Source organism: Microcaecilia unicolor, chromosome 3 (assembly GCF_901765095.1).
Source record: "Microcaecilia unicolor chromosome 3, aMicUni1.1, whole genome shotgun sequence".
Classification (NCBI taxonomy): Eukaryota; Metazoa; Chordata; class Amphibia; order Gymnophiona; family Siphonopidae; genus Microcaecilia; species Microcaecilia unicolor.
The window spans coordinates 49,416,951-49,436,683 of record NC_044033.1 but is presented as its reverse complement, the minus strand read 5'-3'; the positions used below and the strand labels follow the sequence as shown (position 1 = coordinate 49,436,683).

Sequence of the window (19,733 nt, the reverse complement as noted above, 5' to 3'; positions counted from 1 at the left end):
ATAAAAGATTGATGGTAATTGATAAAATTTGGGAAAACTAACCCCACCTTTATCCTTAGAAAGTCTTAAACTCTTAAGAGCTATGTGAGGAGTTTTTCCTTCCCAAAGAAAAGTAAGTAGAGTACAATCAACTTGTTTAAAGAAATAACTGGGGAATTTAAGGGGTAGCATACTTAAGATGTAATTTATTTTTCGTGTAAGGGTTATTTTAATAGTTTCTAATCTGCCCCACCAATTAAGAAATAAGGGGGACCAATTAGAAGTGTTTTTAAGAACAGTAATGAGTAGATTGATTTTTTTTAAATTGTAATGTCAATATAACTGTTGGAATAAATTCCTAAGTATCTGATGAAACTAGATTGGATATTAAAGGAAAAGGAAGACAGATCTTGAAATTATTCAGGGGAAGGCTGGGAGATTTCAATCTGCCGGATGTATATTGGAAAGTTCCGTCTGCGGAATCGGAAAGAAGTAGAGAGATCGTGGATGCTTTTCAAAGTGCTCTGCTCAGACAAATGGTGACGGAACCCACGAGGGAGGGAGCGACGCTGGATCTGGTGCTCACAAATGGGGATAGTGTGTCAAATGTCCGAGTGGGTGCCCACCTGGGCGGCAGTGACCATCAAACGGTTTGGTTTGATATGACGGCTGAAGTGGAGGGCAGCCACTCAAAAATCAAAGTCCTGGATTTCAAGCATGCTGACTTTAGTAAAATGGGGGAATACCTGAGGAAGGAGCTGATGGGATGGGAGGATGAACGAGAAGTGGAAGGACAGTGGTCCAAGCTGAAAGAAGCTATAAATAGGGCCACAAACCTTTATGTGAAGAGAGTAAATAAAAGCAAGAGAAAAAGGAAACCAATATGGTTCTCCAAACAAGTGGCTGAGAAAATAAAGGCTAAAGAGTTGGCGTTCCTGAAATACAGAAAGACTCAAGAAGAGGAACACGGGGAGGAATACCGGATGAAACTGAAAGAAGCCAAGAGAGAGATACGTCTGGCAAAAGCGCAAGCGGAAGAACAAATGGCTAGAAATCTAAGGAGGGGTGACAAAACCTTCTTCAGGTATATTAGTGAAAGAAGGAAGACTAAAAAGGGAATTGTGAGACAGAAAGATGCTGAGAACCGCTATATAGATGATGATGAAGAAAAAGCAAATTTGCTAAATAGATACTTTTGTTCTGTTTTCACAGAAGAAAATCCTGGAGCAGGACCACAATTGATTGGCAAAAGTACATGTGAGAATGGAGTGGATATAGCACCGTTCACGGAAGAGAGTGTGTATGAACAACTTAAAAATCTAAAGGTGGACAAAGCAGTGGGACCGGATGGGATCCACCCCAGGATATTGAGGGAGCTCAGAGAGGTTCTAGCGGTTCCTCTTAAAGATTTGTTTAATAAATCCTTGGAGACGGGAGAGGTTCCGTGGGATTGGAGAACAGCGGAGGTGGTCCCTCTTCACAAAAGTGGTGATAGGGAAGAAGCTGGAAACTACAGGCCGGTAAGCCTCACTTCAATTATTGGAAAAGTAATGTAAGTGATGCTGAAGGAAAGGATAGTGAATTTCCTGGAAGCAAATAAGTTGCAAGATCCGAGACAACATGGTTTTACCAAAGGGAAATCGTGCCAAATGAATCTCATTGAATTCTTTGACTGGGTGACCAGAGAATTAAATCAAGGACATGCTATGGACGTAATCTACTTAGATTTCAGCAAAGCTTTTGACACGGTTCCCCACAGGAGGCTCTTAAATAAACTAGACGGGCCGAAGATAGGACCCGAAGTGGTGAACTGGATTACGAACTGGTTGACGGGCAGATGCCAGAAGGTGGTGGTAAATGGAGTTCGCTCAGAGGAGGGAAAGGTGAGTAGTGGAGTGCCTCAGGGATCGGTGCTGGGGCCGATTCTGTTCAATATATTTGTGAGTGATATTGCCAAAAGCTTACAAGGTAAAGTTTACCTTTCTGCGGATGACACCAAGATTTGCAACAGAGTGGACACCCCGGAGGGAGTGGAAAGCATGAAAAAAGATCTGCGGAAGCTAGAAGAATGGTTTAACGTTTGGCAATTAAAATTCAATGCGAAGAAATGCAAAGTGATACACTTAGGGAGTAGAAATCCACGGGAGATGTATGTGTTAGGCGGTGAGAGTCTGATAGGTACGGACGGGGAGAGGGATCTTGGGGTGATAGTATCTGGGGAGCTGAAGGCGACAAAACAGTGTGACAAGGCTAGAAGATTGCTAGGCTGTATAGAGAGAGGTGTGACCAGCAGAAGAAAAGAGGTTTTAATACCCCTGTATAAGACGTTGGTGAGGCCCCACCTGGAGTATTGTGTTCAGTTCTGGAGGCCGTATCTTGCGAAGGATGTTAAAAAAATGGAAGCGGTGCAAAGAAAAGCTACGAGAATGGTATGGGATTTGCGTTGCAAGACGTATGAGGAGAGACTTGTTGACCTGAACATGTATACCCTGGAGGAAAGGAGAAACAGGGGTGATATGATACAGACGTTCAAATATTTGAAAGGTATTAATCCGCAAACAAACCTTTTCCAGAGAGGGGAAGACGGTAGAACATGAAATGAGATTGAATGGAGGCAGACTCAAGAAAAATGTCAGGAAGTATTTTTTCACGGAGAGAGTGGTGAATGCTTGGAATGCCCTCCTGCGGGAGGTGGTGGAGAGGAAAACGGTAACAGAATTCAAACATGCGTGGGATAAACATAAAGGAATCCTACTCAGAAGTAAGGGATCCCCAGAAGCTTAGCCGGTGGTGGGAGGCAGGGCAGACTTATACGGTCTGTGCCCTGAAAAAGACAGGTACAAATCAAGGTAAGGTATACACAAAAAATGGCACATGCGAGTTTATCTTGCTGGGCATACTGGATGGACCGTGCAGGTCTTTTTCTGCCGTCATCTACTATGTTACTATGTTTCCTTCCACTTTACTTTGTATCCAGATATGTATGAAAAGGATTTAATCAGATTTAGGATATATGGAATTGAGTTGGGAAACGTATAAAGTAAGAGGTTGTCTGCATATAAAAATAATAATTTGACTTCAAAATATGAGAGTTGAAATCCTTCAGTGTGAAAATGTTGTCTAAGAGCTATAGCGAGGGGTTCAATTGATAAATTAAAAGCAAGGAAAGAGGGCATCCTTGCCTTGTGCCCCTGGACACAGAGAAAGCGGAAGAAAGTAAATCATTCACAAAAATCCTGACACGGGGGTTTAGATATAATATTTTTACCATCTGAATAAAATGCTGTCTGAAACTGAACCAGGAAAGAACTCTAAATAGATAGGACCATTCAACTTGGTCAAACGCCTTCTCTGCGTCCAGGGACAAAGCAACTATTGGTGAGAGGAGTGGAAGGATAAAGAAAGTAAAATACAAAGTAATCTTGTGTTATCACTTGTGGATCAATTAGGCACGAATCCATTTTGATTTGGATGTATAAGTTTAGGGAGTATAGAAGATAGTCTTAAAGCAATTATTTTTGCACAAATTTTACTGTCTAAATTTATAAGGGAGATGGGTCTGTAATTCATTACATATGAGCGATCCTTTCTAGGTTTTGGAAGAACTATAATTTTGGCTTCTACAAAGGAACCAAGGACCTGATGATCAGAAATTATGTGATTATAAAATGAATGTAAAATGAGGGAGAGTTCTGAAGAAAAAGCTCTACAGAATTCGACTGACAATCCGTCTGGGTCAGGTGATTTATTTAAATGAAAGGACTTTATAGCTGTTTTAATTTCGTCAATTGTGATAGAAGAGTGTAGTGATTTAGATTGGTTTTCAGACAGTGTAGGATGTTGGAGTTTGGAGAAAAAGGAATCAAACTCCTTCTCTGAGGCTGAAGTCAGAGATTTGTACAAATTTTGAAAAAGTTCAACTATGTCTGAATCATTAGTAACCATACCTTTGTTCTGATTATATAAGGTAACTACCCTGCATTTAATGCATTTTACCTTTTAGATATGAAGCCAAAAGCCAAAAAACAACCAGTCTTATTTTGTTCAGCATAAAAAATGTGCACCAATTGAAGCATTAAGGGGCCCTTTTACAAAGCAGCAGTAAGACCAAAACAGGCTTACCACACACTAACTCTGAGCTACAACCGGCCCAACACGGTCACCCACCAGTGGTAGTTCCACCTTGAGAGTGCACCATTTCCGACGTGCCAGAAAAAATCTTTTATAGTGCAGCACTAACCCAGCAGTAATTGGGCAACCGCCAGGCTACCAAAGGAGCCCTAACCATGGTGGTAAGTGCCCCTCCCTCGCATGGCCACGTGGTAAGAGCAATCTTACCGCATTGACTTTTGTATTAAGGGGCCTTTTACCCGCTGCAGTAAAAAGGGCCCTGGTGCAAGGGAAAAACCGCCCCCGCCATTATCACAGGGCCCTTTTTTCCTGCAGCTTAGTAAAAGGAAGCCTAAGTTGCTTAGCCTGTTTAGCACACATGGAATTGTACTGTTTACGGAGGTCTCATAATTTCTATTCAGAAATTATGAGACCTCAGTGTTATAAGTATTTTTGTGAGCTAACTATAGTTCCAGAGATTTAATTTCTGAATTTAATGTGCTCTCTTTGCCATCTAATATAAAAGCTGATTATGGAGCCTCTAATTTATGCCTTCAAGCTGTGTATATGAAAACAGTTTGGTAGCCTTCTTTTAATTTTTCTTTTCTTTTACATATATATATTTTGTAATGATCTTTTCAGTGACAGCTGGCTTGAGAATCTGTAGAAGATTAATCTGCTTTAAACATGAACAGAAATGTTTCTGCTACAGTGATGATTTCTTTTTGCAACAGCACAGTTAAGTTTCACTGCCCTCAGGAAGGGTTGATGAAATAGCACTTCCTCCTTCAATTTTCCTTCTGCCGGGGAGGGAGAGTGCCAGCCCTGGGAGTGGAGGAAATTAATACGTCACTGCTGCAAGAGATGGGTTGCCAGCTCTGGAAGACATATTCAGCAGGTAAAGACAATGAAGAACTGTCAGGACCGACAGCTCCAGACCTCTCGTTAAAGTTTCCATGGTAAAAGTAGGGGCTGCTTCTGTGCATTGCTGGGAAAATGGCTGTGCATCACTTTGCATGCACATTTGTACAGTAATTAGCTCATTATAATAGCTTTGCATACAATTTTCACTAGCTGCTACCATGTCAGGAAAACAGTTTGCAGGACCCTTTTGTGCAAGTCTCCGTGAACTCCATGCTCGCTAAACTGGCTAGAACCAGTGTAAAACCCACGATGCTGCCTCGTTAGGTTTTGAGCATCTGGCCCTGAGTCACATGATGCTGGAAGAAAATAGAACAGCTGTACCAGAGGCAGTGCCTGCAGCAAGACACTGGGAAATGTCTGCTGCATGCTGACTAAACTATGATTGTGTTTGAGATTGAGAAGTTAGTGTTGAGAGGCTGTTCTCTGCTCTGAGGGCATCCATGAAGGATGATCTGACTGAGGCAATTCTTTTTCTGAGGACAAATTCTTCAAAGATTTATTTTAAAAAATGTCTCCTTTGGGCTACTGGATTCCCCAATTTGTGGACTTCAGCTAGATATATTACAATAATGTAAAATTTTTGAAAGTTATCATGAAGATATAGGTTACTTTGTATCTTATGATTGCTTTAATACCAGCTTTTCTGTACAAGTTTATTTTTGTTCACTATTTTCAATTAATTATAAATAAAATATTAAGTACGTAACAGTGACATGCATATTTTTTTGTTCAGGTTCTTTGTTCAAACGCCATCCTTATCCTCCTCGACCTATCCGCCGCTTTTGACACTGTCAATCATAACTTACTTCTCGCCACACTGTCCTCACTTGGGTTCCAGGGCTCTGTCCTCTCCTGGTTCTCCCTTTATCTCTCCCACCGTACCTTCAGAGTACATTCTCAGGGTTCTTCCTCCACCCCCATCCCGCTGTTGGAGTTCATCAGGGATCTGTCCTTGGACCCCTTCTTTTCTCAATCTACACCTCTTCCCTGGGTTCCCTAATCTCCTCCCATGGGTTCCAATATTATCTTTATGCCGATGACACCCAGCTTTATCTCTCCACACCAGACATCACTGCAGAAACCCAGGCTAAAGTATCGGCCTGCTTAGCCGACATTGCGACCTGGATGTCCAACCACCACTTGAAACTGAACATGGCCAAGACCGAGCTTATTGTCTTCCCTCCCAAACCCACTTCTCCTCTCCCTCCACTCTCTAACTCTGTTGATAACACCCTCATCGTCCCCGTCTCATCTGCCCGCAACCTCGGGGTCATCTTTGACTCCTCCGTCTCCTTCTCTGCGCATATCCAGCAGATAGCCAAGACCTGTCGCTTCTTCCTCTATAACATCAGCAAAATTCGCCCCTTCCTGTCTGAGCACACCACCCGAACTCTCATCCATTCTCTCATTACCTCTCGCCTTGACTACTGCAACCTCCTCCTCACTGGCCTCCAAATTTGCCACCTATCCCCCCCCTTCAGTCCATTCAAAACTCTGCTGCACGTCTTATCTTCCGCTTGAACCGGTACACTCATATATCACCCCTCTCCTCAACAAGTCACTTCACTGGCTTCCGATCAGGTACCACATACAGTTTAAGTTTCTCCTTTTAACCTACAAATGCACTCAATCTACAGCCCCTTCCTACCTCTCTACCCTCATCTCCCCTTACATTCCTACCCGTAACCTCCGTTCTCAAGACAAATCCCTCCTGTCAGTACCCTTCTCCACCACCGCGAACTCCAGGCTCCGCCCTTTCTGCCTCGCCTCACCCCATGCCTGGAATAATCTCCCTGAGCCCATACACCAGGCCCCCTCCCTGCCCATCTTCAAAGCCTTGCTCAAAACCCACCTCTTCAATGTCGCCTTTGGCACCTAACCATCATACCTCTATTCAGGAAACCTGGACTGCCCCTACTTGACATTTCGCCCTTTAGATTGTAAGCTCCTTGGAGCAGGGACTGTCCTTTATGTCAATTTATGTTAATCTGTACAGCGCTGCGTAACCCTAGTAGCGCTCTAGAAATGTTAAGTAGTAGTAGTAAATATATATTGTGGTGAATTAGTCCTAATTTTGTATATAAATATCCTATGTTTCTGTAATTAATCAAACATCTCTTAGATTTACTACATATAGTAGGAGTCGGAGTCAGACAGTAGAAAAACAGAAGATTTGGAGTCAGAATTGGAATCAAAGGTTTGGTGTACCAACTCTACAGCCCTGGTTACATGAGAACATCAATTTACATAAAACCTCAGCCTTACCTCAAACAAAGTAAACTGACTAGCCTGGAAACCGGATTTAGTAAAATCCCATCCTTAAGTTTGATCAAGTTGTCATGTGGGGCTGTGTGGCCCTGCAATTCCATAGACAAGGGCTACAGTTGTGAGGTTGACCAGAACTAGTAGACAGAGATCACAGTTTCTTCCTTTACTACTACTACTATTATTATTATTATTATTATTATTAAACATTTCTATTACGCTACTAGACTTACGCAGCGCTGTACAAATTAACATGAAAAGACAGTCCCTGCTCAACAGAGCTTACAATCTAAATTGGACAGACGAACAGACAGCTAGGGGTGGGGAAATTGCAGTGGTAGGGGTGATAAGTGAGGGTGTTGAGTAAAAGAGTCATGGTTAGGAGTCGAAAGCAGTAGCAAAGAGGTGGGCTTTAAGCCTAGATTTGAAGACAGCCAGAGACTGAGCCTGAGCCTGACGTACTGGCTCAGGGAGTCTATTCCAGGCATAGGGAGCAGCGAGATAGAAGGAACGGAGCTGGGAGTTAGCAGTGGGGGAGAAGGGGGACGACAGGAGACATTTACCCAGCGAACGGAGTTCACGGGGAGGAGTGTAGGGAGAGATGAGAGCGGAAAGGTACTGAGGAGCTGCGGAGAGGATGCACTTGTAGGTCAAAAGGAGAAGTTTGAACCGTATGCGGAAGCGGATAGGGAGCCAGTGAAGCGACTTGCGGAGAGGGCTAACGTGAGTATAGCGACTCTGGCGGAATATAAGACGCGCAGCAGAGTTCCTTCCTTTGAAGAAATGTTAGTTTCTAATGGCCACAGATATCAATATATGGTACAGGACATATAGAAAATAGTAATACAATGTCCAAAACATGGAGTAAACCATGGAACAGTGGTCTCCACCGTTTCTTTGACTTTAACTACAAAGACATTATTTACACTGCAGGATTATCTACCCCAGTGCTTTTCAACCTAGTTCACAAAATAAGTACCTGTATATAATATGTAAACTGCTCTGATTATAACCACAGAAAGGTGGTATACCAAGTACCATTCCCTTTCCCTGGGGCACATACAACCAGATGAGTTTCAGGATATTCACAATGAATATGCACGAGATAGATTTGAATACCATGGAGGCAGTACATGCAAATCTATCTCATGCATATTCATTGTGTGTATCCTGAAAACCCAACTGGCTGGGTGTACCCCGAGGACTGGGTTGAGAACCACTGATCTTTCCTGCATATCAATTTTACAGTAATACAATTTCCTATTAAGGAAATCATTGAGGTCGTGTAAATTGATCAATTACTTTGCTACAAAACAATGCTGAATCAAAAAATATTCTATTTCTTAGGAGTTTTACAAAATGTTCAGAAAAACATTGCTATACTTACCTTACATGCAAGGAACTGATTATTTAAGAAGCAATAAAACTGAATTGCATTAAAACAATGAATTACCAATCCTCACCTCTGCTAAATCTTCAAAGCAGCTTCCTACTAATGGATGGGGACTGCCTTCATCTGTCATTTCCACTGTGTCTTCTAAATGGCCCAAAAGCTTCACAGTAAGTTCATGAATATCTACTATACGACTAAATATATTTTCTACATCCTGAAAAATAGAAGAAAATCTTTTAAAATTAGTTACTTATTGAAATTAAATTACTTATGTATGAATTACAAATTACAATATGTTGTAAGAACAAAGCTAAACTTAAAAAGGGAAAAGAACTGCTAGTATAAAGCTACCTCCTTAAAATAAAATAAAAGGAGCTCATTTGGAGACAACGTATATGATAAAATAGCAGAGGAGCCTCTCACGTCTTACTTCCTTGTCTTGTTGCCTCATCTCCGACAATGAACTTGAATGCCCCAGAAGCAACTGGAGATGAAAGGAAGGACAGTGAAATAGAAGTGTGAATGAAAACCCCACTTATCTGGTTATCCGAGTATCTGCTTGACAGCAAGATTATGGGATTAAGTTTGTGGCCGAATTATTCTCTAGTTTCATGATTTGTTTTTAATAAAATGGTGTGGTAGCCATCTTAGTGCACTTTTAAAGATGATAAATAGAAATAAAGCAAAACAGATACATTAATTTCTTTTATATAAGGTTTTTTTCATTTATATTGCAGATTCATTTCTACATTTTCTTTATAGCTATTGCCATACGTGATTGCAATCAAAAAACTCCCAATTGAGAGCAAATCTTAGAGCTATTTCAACACTAAGAAGCACAACCAAATAATGAATATGCCATATCCTTTTTTATTGCTATATAAATTATGAATACAAACATAAATTCACCAAGCATTCACCACTTGTACAGAAAAGTAATTAAACCCATTCATCATAGTGAAAAAGGAAAAAGAAAAAAAATACCACAAACTCTGGGTCCAAGGATTTAAATACTAAAGTCCACCATATTGGGGGAATGAAGCCCTTCACTTAAACAAAGGAAATATTTTAAATAGATAATGAGAAAAGCTAAGTAGGTGAGTGCAGACAATACTCCAAAAATAAAATTCTTTAAGCTAAGGATTATTCTAGCTCTCATAATAGTCCATATTAAACTCAGGCAACCTTCTTATTAGCAGGCAAAAGACTGGATAGTTGAAACTGATAAAAGAAAACATACTTAATACACCTATACTTAACAAGTGCTCCCAACTGGAAAACCGCAGGTCTCATTAACAGAAATTCTCTTCTATGTTTCAATCCGGATACATTCTTATCTTAGTATTCAAAAACAAATCATCCTTATATTTAAAGAAAAGACACAGAACCTGGTCTTTATCAGATTTCAAAACAAAAGTCACCATCAGCGTTGTAAGTTCTTTCAATTCTGAGTCAGAAGTTTCCAAGAGCTGTGAAACATTTAAAACCTCAGCCCCTAAATTAGGATGTTTTTCATTTTCTTCTAATTAAGAGCAAATAATAAACTTGATTCATCAGCGGCAAAGATTCTTTTAGTAGTTTCAAGATTTCAAATATTTAATAAATGTTTCTTCTAGGCGATCTTAAAGGTACCTTTGGAAAGTTAATAACCTGTCATTTCAGGGCTTTGGCCTGATTTTCCAACATTTCAACTTTAAAACTTAAGTTAGAATGATCTTTTATCATTCTGTACCTCTTTCATAGAGCTTTCAAAATCTACCTGTAAGGTTGTGATCTTTCCTTCCATTCTTAGAAAACATTCTTCTTGCGCTTGAAACTTAGCTCCAAACGTTTTCAATGATGATGTTAAAGCTTGACCCAGTTGCGAAATTGCTTCCCAAATTGTCTCCAAAGAGAACTGTTCTGGTCACTGAGGGTAAAACTCAAATTGGGAGAAATTTGCCCAATTGTCCCGGTTCTACACCCAAACCAAGACTCAAGAGAGGCACTCAAATTGGAGAAGAAGCTGCGAGGGGAACTCCCAGTGTTGCCTCCACCAATGAGGGCGTGGGCAGTACGTTCTCTGGTATTGCAAACCTCAAAGCAGTCTTTCCTCCTCGGTCTCAAGCAAAAGACAGCTCTTCAGCAGACAATAGATCGGGTTCCACGCCTTCATTGGGAGAGGGAGCTGGCTGCAACAGTGGCGTTCGTTCAGCCAGGCTGAGAGAGGTTTCTTCAGCCAAGTCACACTCATGGGTCACTTCCTCCATAGCTGTGCCAAGCGGCCACATTTCCTCAGCTCTTTGTAGTTGGAGTACTCTGTACGTCACAAATTGGTCCTTCGGACCTGAAGGTAAGGTGGGTGGTTGTGAGGGCTCCGAGGGGAAAGCTCTCATCTTCCTCGCTCTTACTCATGAATATCCAAACGTTGTCAAGAAAACGAGATGGAAAGCAGCACTAATGCTACTGCCTACCCAGGTAAGAAGGCTCCTGTCTGGTTAAATCCCACTGGTTGGCCCCAAATCATATATTCAGTGGCACTTAACTGGCTAGTGCTGCTAAATGTATGTTTCGTCCATAGTAGTACTGGGTTAGTGCTGGAGCAGCCTAGGGGCAGAGATAGGGCACAGACTGGGCTTACGAAGTCAGTATTGATTTTCAGTCCGCTAACCAGGTTAAGCGCCCAGATACATTTAGGATAGCAAAAAATGGGTGCCCTAACTTTATTCAGTTACTGGTCTGAATATTGGTCAGGATCCAGATAACTGCTAGTGGGCTGCCTATTTATTTACTTATTTGTTGCATTTGTAGCCCACATTTTCCCACCTATTTGCAGGCTCAATGTGGCTTACATTATGCAATAGATCGCCATTTCTGGAGTGAGAAATACAAAGTTCAACATGATAGAGTAGATTATAGAGTAAGTTAGACAGTAACTTATAAGGTAAGTTAAACAATCAAATGTAGAAAGTTCATTTCAGCATGAGAAATAGAATGGTAGTGCGTTAACGTGCATTAGTAGCAGAATGGCTGAAGCAATCATGTGTAGAGGGTTCGGTTTATGACACAGAAATTCAATGGTGGTGCCCAGATTAAGCCCTGAATTTAACAATTGTGTCGGATTCAGCCCATGGTTGTCAGTGCTTTAAAATTACTGACTGCTGAAGATTCCAATATCTGGGGGGGGGGGGGGGGGGGGGTAGCGCTGTTTATTTTCCACCAAATGATGGAGTTCTTTGTATAGCTGTGTATTTTCACAGCACAGGTACTATTCCTGGGAATATTTCCTGGTGGAATTAAATATGCGTGTTTGTGTCACAGAGATCATCAGTACAGGAAAGGCACAAAAATGGGGAGGGGTGGAGAAACCAAGATGGAACTGTGTGATAGCATCCTTTATCTCTCCTGATTGAGGCATTAAATTTTCCTTTACTTTACAATATTTCTTTTCACTGTTATAGTCAAAGGAAAGGGGTAGGGGAAGCAGATGGCTTTTCCTTATGACAGAGAGAAGATATCTTGCAGCATTTTTAAGGCCACCTGAGTGCAGACCTGGGAGAGTGCCTCACTGTCAGCACCCACCTGAGAGAGCCACACCGACTTAAAATTGAGGGTGCCACATCAGATGGAACCTGTAGGACAGAAGGCAGAAGTTATGCAGAGGGAGTGCCTGAAGCCATGGTGGAAGGCAGAGTAGCTCCTTCGGTGTGACTAGAAAGTTATGTAGGTGCCCAGTGAACATGGGATTCCCCAGTCTTTCAGACCAGGAAAGGAGGAAAGATCTGTTTCTCTTCTTTGCTGCCCAGAGGTAGTGACTCTGGAGACAACCTAGCAAGCTATAACTTTGCTGGAGAAAGCTGTTATGGCTAGATTAAGTGCTACTCAAGTGTCTCTTGGGTAAATTCAGAATCAAGTGGGTACTTTGGAGACTAATGTGGAGAACCAACATGGGAAATTAGAGCTGACAGCGTCAGATATTTCCACCTTTCAGTCTCTGACAGCTGAGGTAAGTTAAAAAAACATATCATGCTTTCCTTAAGTTGGAAGTATTAGAGAACAAGAATAGGATTTCTAATCTGAGACCTTTCCTAGAGACCCCCTTCTTAGTTCCAGGGAAACATTTAAGAAATATTTAAACTCAAAATTCCATTGAAGCCATGCCTTCTTTAAACGCATGTTCTAGCTACCATCTAAAAAGCATTTGGTGCAGGGGGCTCAAACAGGAGGAGAAACTTTAACACAGGTCTCACTGCATAGTTTGGACATCATTGATTATCCATGAGCGTATAGAATACTCAGCAGCAACTTGTTCTACTTATTACTTTTGTTTTTCAGTCCATCTAAACAATATGAGACTTTTCTTTCGAACTAACAATGCATTGTTTTTGGGTCCAAGGATCTAGCAAATGCATAAGATATCGTCAGTTTCTGTAGATGCGCCCTCATGTTTTAGCATTGGAAGGAATATTTTCTCTCTTATCCAGACAATTGTTTGATTAAAATGAATAACCCAAGCATTTAAGGGATTCTACAGCAAGTCAATGGGTTAAGCGTCTATAATGTTTCATTAAGCAGGTTATGATAATTTCTAGGAAGTCTCTCTTGCACAGCACCAAGGTATGATTTCACTAGTCAAGGCCAGTATTCAAAAAAGCGGAGCTCCTAAACGTGTGTCCCATTTTCCACCACACTTAGGAACCTTCATTCACAAGCCTAGTGCTGAAACTCTATGTTAAGCTCTGATGATTTCTTCACTCTAAATTTATCCCGTTATCACTCACTTTTAGCAAAATGTTGAGAATAAGTTTAGGGACTCAGCACTAGAAAATTTTCAAGAGAGGTCAATTTAGGAGCATAATTCTCAAAGTTAGAATAAACAGTGAGTCTGCAATTTTTACTTTTTCATATTTTCTTCTTTTGCTTTAATATTTGACATCATCTCTTATTTAGATGGATCCCAAACACTCTATTGTAGGCTTGTATGATTTCTTCTTTTATTTAGTTGTGTTTAAGTTCACAGTTTTACTGATATTAGCCCTATTATCTTTGTTTATATGTTGAAGATGCTTAGAAATGTGTAAAATTAGAGAGGGAGGGGGGAGGCACAAAACCTGAATAAGGGACACCAGACAAGCATGAGGCTCACTGAGTGCTAGAAGAAATGGTGTTTACTGGATAAAACCCTATTTTAAATTATTTGCATCAGGGTGTTTTATCAGTGTATTTGTTTATTTATTTGGATTTTATATCAGTTAAAAGCCTAAAATCGGAAACTGTATATAAAATTTATAGAAGGATACTGAAAAGTTTGAGTCCTATAGGCAGGGCTTTTTTGAGGGGGTACTTGGGGGTACTGAGTACCGGCACCTTTTCCAATGTCTGCTAAAATTGACCCATGAACCCCAAGTTTTAATGAAAGAGCTCAGGCTCTATACACCAATTCTGCCTTGTCTTAGATTCTGAGACTGGTTGCAGGGGGCCTGGCTATTGTTGGGTGGGTCCCTCAGTGATCACCCTACTCCTGAAGGGTGGCCTAGCATTTGAGTACCGGCACCTTTTTTGCTAGAAAAAAACGCATTGCCTATAGGACTGTACAAGACTCTGCCAATGCCTTTTAGCACATCAACCAAACAAAAAGGACAGAGTATATGATGTGTTAGAGTCTTTTACAACAGTCCTACAAGACTCCAATGTGCTGATAATCTCCCATAAACTCTAAAAAAAAAAAAATAGAAAAAGAACAATTTTAGTAGAATCTGAAGAGCATAACTGTATTAATAGCTGAGGTAAATCAGCACGAATATAAGGTACATTCCATATATATATTTTTTTTATAGAACATGCAGGATTTTTCTTGCTTCAACAGTGAAAAGTTTCAAAAGAGGCAAACAACTGCAATTTCATACACACACAATCATGCATACATTGCAGCTCTGCAGATCTCTGCTCAGGCTGACCTTAAGTGGACTATGATGCAGCTATGGCTCTAACATTGTGAGCTGTGACATGAGCCTCCAGAGTCAGTCCAGACTTAAGAAAAGGAGATGCAATCTGCCAGCCAATTCAAAGAGTGTGTTTACCAATGGCAGTCCCCATCCTTTTTCAAACAAAAAAACAAGAAACTGGGTGGCCTTTCTATGAACTGTATTTCGCGCCAAATAAAAGGCCAATGTTCTCTTGCAATCCAGAGTATGTATTGTGCTTTCTGGTGACTGGTTAAGATGGAACTCTGACACTACTTTAGAAAGGAATATAGGATGGGTGCGCAAAACCACTCTGTTGTTGTAAAACTTAGCCTAAGGATGTTTGCCTATAGTGATGGTGGTGGGGAGGAGACCAGAAGGGATTTATCAAGGGGCATCAGTCATACCTAGTGTTTGCAAGTAGTGCACTATCAACATAATCAGGTGCCAGCCCTCCTGGCTACTCTAGATGCTTCCAAGGCCTTTGATAGGGTCACTTGGTCTTTTTTATTTAGAACTATGGCTTATGTGGGAATTCAGGGCTGGTATCTACAAGCAGTGAAAGCTCTGTATGTTAACCCCATTGCCTCTTTATTGGTCAACAGCATTCAGACTCCAACCTTTCCTACAGCACGAGGAACGAGACAGGGCTGCCCCTTTTCTCCCCTGCTTTTTGTCCTTGCCCTGGAGCCTCTTCTTGGCACCTCTGAGCTAAAAACCCTAGCATTTGCCGATGACTTGCTCCTTATCCTTGCTGACCCAAAGAAGTCCCTTCCAGTGGTAAGTTGATAGAGGAGTGTGGCTTTTTATCAGGTTTTCAACTGAACTTTGATAAATCATATGCATTGCCTGCCCTTCCTTTGGTTCACTCGACATAGGGAGGGGAGAATCCTTCCCCTTGTGGTGGGCGGAAGGTAGCATTAAATATTTGGGTGTACATCTACCAGCAGACCCCTCACAATTTAAGTCCTTAATGTGAGGTCCCTATTGGCAGATACTGGCTATGTGGTTGGTGCGATTACTCCCTTTCTCTGACAGGTAGAATAAGCTTGTTTAATATATTTTTGGTTCCTTGCTGGCTGTATGTCTTTCGTCTATGATAAAACAGTACCTGTGGCAGGGGAAGTGCCCTAGGCTTCCCTTGCAGATTGTGGCCTTACCACGGGAGCAGGGGGGGGGGAGCCGCTGCGGAATGTGGCATATTAATCTTAATGATTGGTTCCAGAAGAAGGAATACTTCACCTGTCCTGGAATCAGCACCATTAGGAAAAACACATTTCAGTGTATACTTGCATGGTGCTCCGGTGGGTCTACCCAGCATCCCTCATTGTATACACACTTTCGGCCACTTCACACTACTTATCACTGGCTTTGTAAGTTTCGCAGACTGGACTTGACGGTCACACCGCTGCTGCCTCTTCATTTCAACCTGGTGTTTCCACCCAGCAAAGACTCAAAGTTTTTTGCCATCTGGGAAACTAAAGGTGTACACTTTTTATATCAGCTGTTACAAAAGGATGGAATTCTTAAATCGTTCCTTGAGAGAGCAATTTCATCTGTCACTACAGGCTGCCTTTTCATATCTACAATTTCAACATTATATTGGCACGTTAGATAAAGCCAATTTGACGGGGGAGATTTATGAGTCTTTGGACATGGCTCTGACCTTAGAGTCTCAGTGAAAGGTTCCATAGATGTATCATTAAGGATACAGCATCTCCTCACAATTTTGCACACTTGGAACAGACGTGGACAGCAAATTTGGGCTCCCCTCTGCCAGAAGGCTGTTTACAATCTGGACTTATAAGCCTGCGGAATCTCACAGACCATGTCCCTTACTGGGAATTACAATATAATATAAACTTGAGACTTTATCATTCACCCAAGACAGTGTTTCTCATGAAGATTAACAAGTTAGCTGCCTGTCTTTGCTGTGGCCACGAGGAGGCGTCTCTGAGTCATATGCTGTGGAGTTGCCTGAGGATCCAGTCCTTGTGGAGGCAAGTGTTTACCTTTGTCTCTGGCCTGTGGTCACATCCTATTATGGTAACTCTGTGTTTTGTTTTTGGGATTATACCCACAGTTGCCCTTCGCAGGTGGGGTGTACCTAGATTCATCCACTGGGTGACACTGATGGTGCTTGTGACGGGGTGTACGTCCTGTCACAAGGGAAGGGTAACCCCCAACTCCAAGAGGATACTCCAAATAGCAAGCTCATACAGGAAGACAACTTGGATATAGCCCTCGCTAACATGGTTAAGGAGAACACAGGGAACCCTGCTTGTACAGCTGTAGTCAGACTGGAAAGGCTAAATAGGAGGGAGGACTATTTGGATCATTTCTTGAGCAGAGAGAGAGAGCGTGCATCCAGAAGTTGAACTGTTTACTCATTTGCATCTGATTTACATATGTAGACAAACAAGACACTGGGTTGTCTGTCTACAGGACCCAGAGGGGCAAAACAGAACCTTCATAGCCTAGCCCTGAAGGGGGAGGGGCAGGATAGGAATCTTGATTTTCCCTGGATGGTATAGAACCTCAGGGAGGCGTAAGTTCTGAGAGTCTTGGACTCACCCTAAGGGGAACCCTAATCAGGGCCCAACAGCAGAGGAGCCCAGGAAAGGAAAGACTGACCTCTCCCCTTACCATGGGAGGCGAGAGGTCATGTGGCGTGGATGGACTTTTTCTTTTCCTTTCCTGGATGGATTATTGATGGTGGACGGACTAAGGAGAGGATTCAGTCTACAACCTCAGTAGGCAGCAACTGGCTCTTTGAGACCTGACCTACACCATTGGGAACTCAGTCTACACCCTCAGTAGGCAGTGACGTTCACAGTGTTGGAGATGATCCTTTTGACCTGGCTTTCCAGAGATCCTCCTTCTGAACAACTGTGGCATGCGGCAATGATCACTGTGTTAACCATGGAGAGGCATTGCATCTATGCCTGGGATTCTGTGGCAGGCTCTCAGTATCAAGCAGCATGGGAACCATTTTAGTCTACGTTAACACCCACTGTCCACAACAGAATTCTGAACTTTTAACAATATTATTTTTTCTTTCAGTTCTGGACATTACTCATGGGGCTCAGAGTACTGACTTGTCCTCGGGAGTTGTTACAGTGACTAACTTTTATATACTGGAATGTGTTTTATCTTGTTGGATCTGTTTGTTGCTCTTAGATATAAGCTGTTTTGGGCACTGTTAGTTATGATCTGGAATGTTTGTTGCTTCACACTCAATAAAAAAGATTTCAAATAAAAGAGCATGAAGTGGATCTGTTACTGAAGCCTGTAGTTCACTGACCCAGCATGCTGAAGTGACACCCTCCCCGCAAAGGCTCTTCTTTAGTGCGAGAATGCAAAGTTAAAGCACAGCATTGGGTACTGTTTTGGCTGAGTCTCCAAAAGAACCCGTTGAGAAACGAGTCCCCATTGGGACCTCAGCCTTGACTTGAACTTAAGAGGTTCAAGCTATTAAGCTCATGAGGAATAGTAAAGAAATGTAACTTAATAGAAGACTGAACATTTGCATCTGTGCTTTAAAAGCTAAGTATTTGATTTTTCTACATACAAATTGATGAACAGTTGATCAGAACAGTTGATCAGTTAAAAAAAACTTTTTGTGGAATAACCAATGGATACACGTTTCATTGTAGGGTAGATGACATGAAGATTATTAAAGTTTTGTTCAATTTTTGGATCTATTCTGCATGATTTTTCTTGGGAGGTTTTTCTTGACCCATGATTACTTTTTGACCAATCACATTACAAACTGGCTGTTACCTAAAAAAAAAGCCTAAATATTGTGGATTCTGGTCGTTATGAGGGCTTTTCCTCCCCATTTTTGAAAAGTCAATTTTTGAATATTTTGAAAAGCTGTTCTTGAATAATCACTTACTATTTTGATTGCCTTGTATTTCCATATCGTATGCTATTACACATATACCATTGTTTTGCTTAGATCACTCTATTTGTAAATGGTATTTTGATCCATTTAAAGCTGTTCTTGAATAATCACTTACTATTTTGATTGCCTTGTATTTCCATATAGTATGCTATTACACATATACCATTGTTTTGCTTAGATCACTCTATTTGTAAATGGTATTTTGATCCATTTATTTGGTTGGGCTTCTTATTTTTAATGACTTTTTGACTACTTCTATAACTGTTCTTTCACACTGAAACTGAGTGGGTCTTATGTACAAAATAAGACCCATTCTAAACTCCTGCTTTATTTTGAAATGATTTTTTTTTTGACAGTCGAGTGTTTAAAATATACAAGGGGTGAATATTTTTACAAGGCACTGTATGCTTTCATGAAATACTAGATTATGGGTCGTTAGAGATCTCACAGATCACAATACTTTAAACATTTCTGAAGGCTACATTCAAGCATAGATTTCTCTCAGCTTTTTATTTATTTATTTTATTTTAAATCAAAGGGCCGCCAAATATTTTCTCACATTTAGGGCTCTGTTTACTAAGGTGCACTAGCATTTTTAGCGCATGCTAAATATTAGTGCGCACTGTGTAGACGTCCATAGGAATATTATAAGCATCTACACGGTTAGAATGTGCTAAATGCTAATGCGCTTCTAATGCAGCTTAGTAAACAGGGCTCTTAGTAAATTCAGAACATACAGAGGTAATCTTAAAAATTTGGCTTTTTAAAATTCTGCTGCAAGTCTTGTTCTCCTTCTATTAAAGTTCAATACTGATTCACATAAGAGACAGATACTTTAACTTTACACCAGATACTAACTGGAGTTAAACCTAATAGCTATCTTACACTTACAGTTTGCATGGTACACAAAGATAAGCAATTACTGTGTCTGAAAAACAAAATTATGTTGGAAAAAATTTGAATTCTTGCTGAATTCTTTCACGACAAGGTTCAAAAGATAAACCTTGAATTCTCTACCTCGCCACCTCTCCCTCCACTAGTCCGTTCCCCTCTCTCTCCTTCCCCTCATTCCTTTTCCTCCTTTCCTTAAGTTACTATAGAGGAAACTACACTTCTCCTTTCTTCCTCAAATGTACCACCTGTTCCTCTGATCCCATTCCCACCCACCTTCTTAATGCCATCTCACCTGCTCTTATTCCTTTTATCAGTCTCA

At 41.1% G+C, this 19,733-nt stretch overlaps 1 protein-coding gene across 2 annotated transcripts in view; it reads right to left on the bottom strand.

The window, feature by feature from the left end:
- SOS1 (SOS Ras/Rac guanine nucleotide exchange factor 1) overlaps positions 1-19,733 on the bottom strand; it is a 322,749-nt gene that overhangs the window by 206,040 nt on the left and 96,976 nt on the right. For both annotated transcript variants that reach the window (XM_030195899.1, XM_030195900.1), the window contains exon 6: positions 8,742-8,885. In XM_030195899.1, the coding sequence (XP_030051759.1) occupies positions 8,742-8,885 (144 nt within the window). The remainder of the gene's footprint in view (positions 1-8,741; positions 8,886-19,733) is intronic.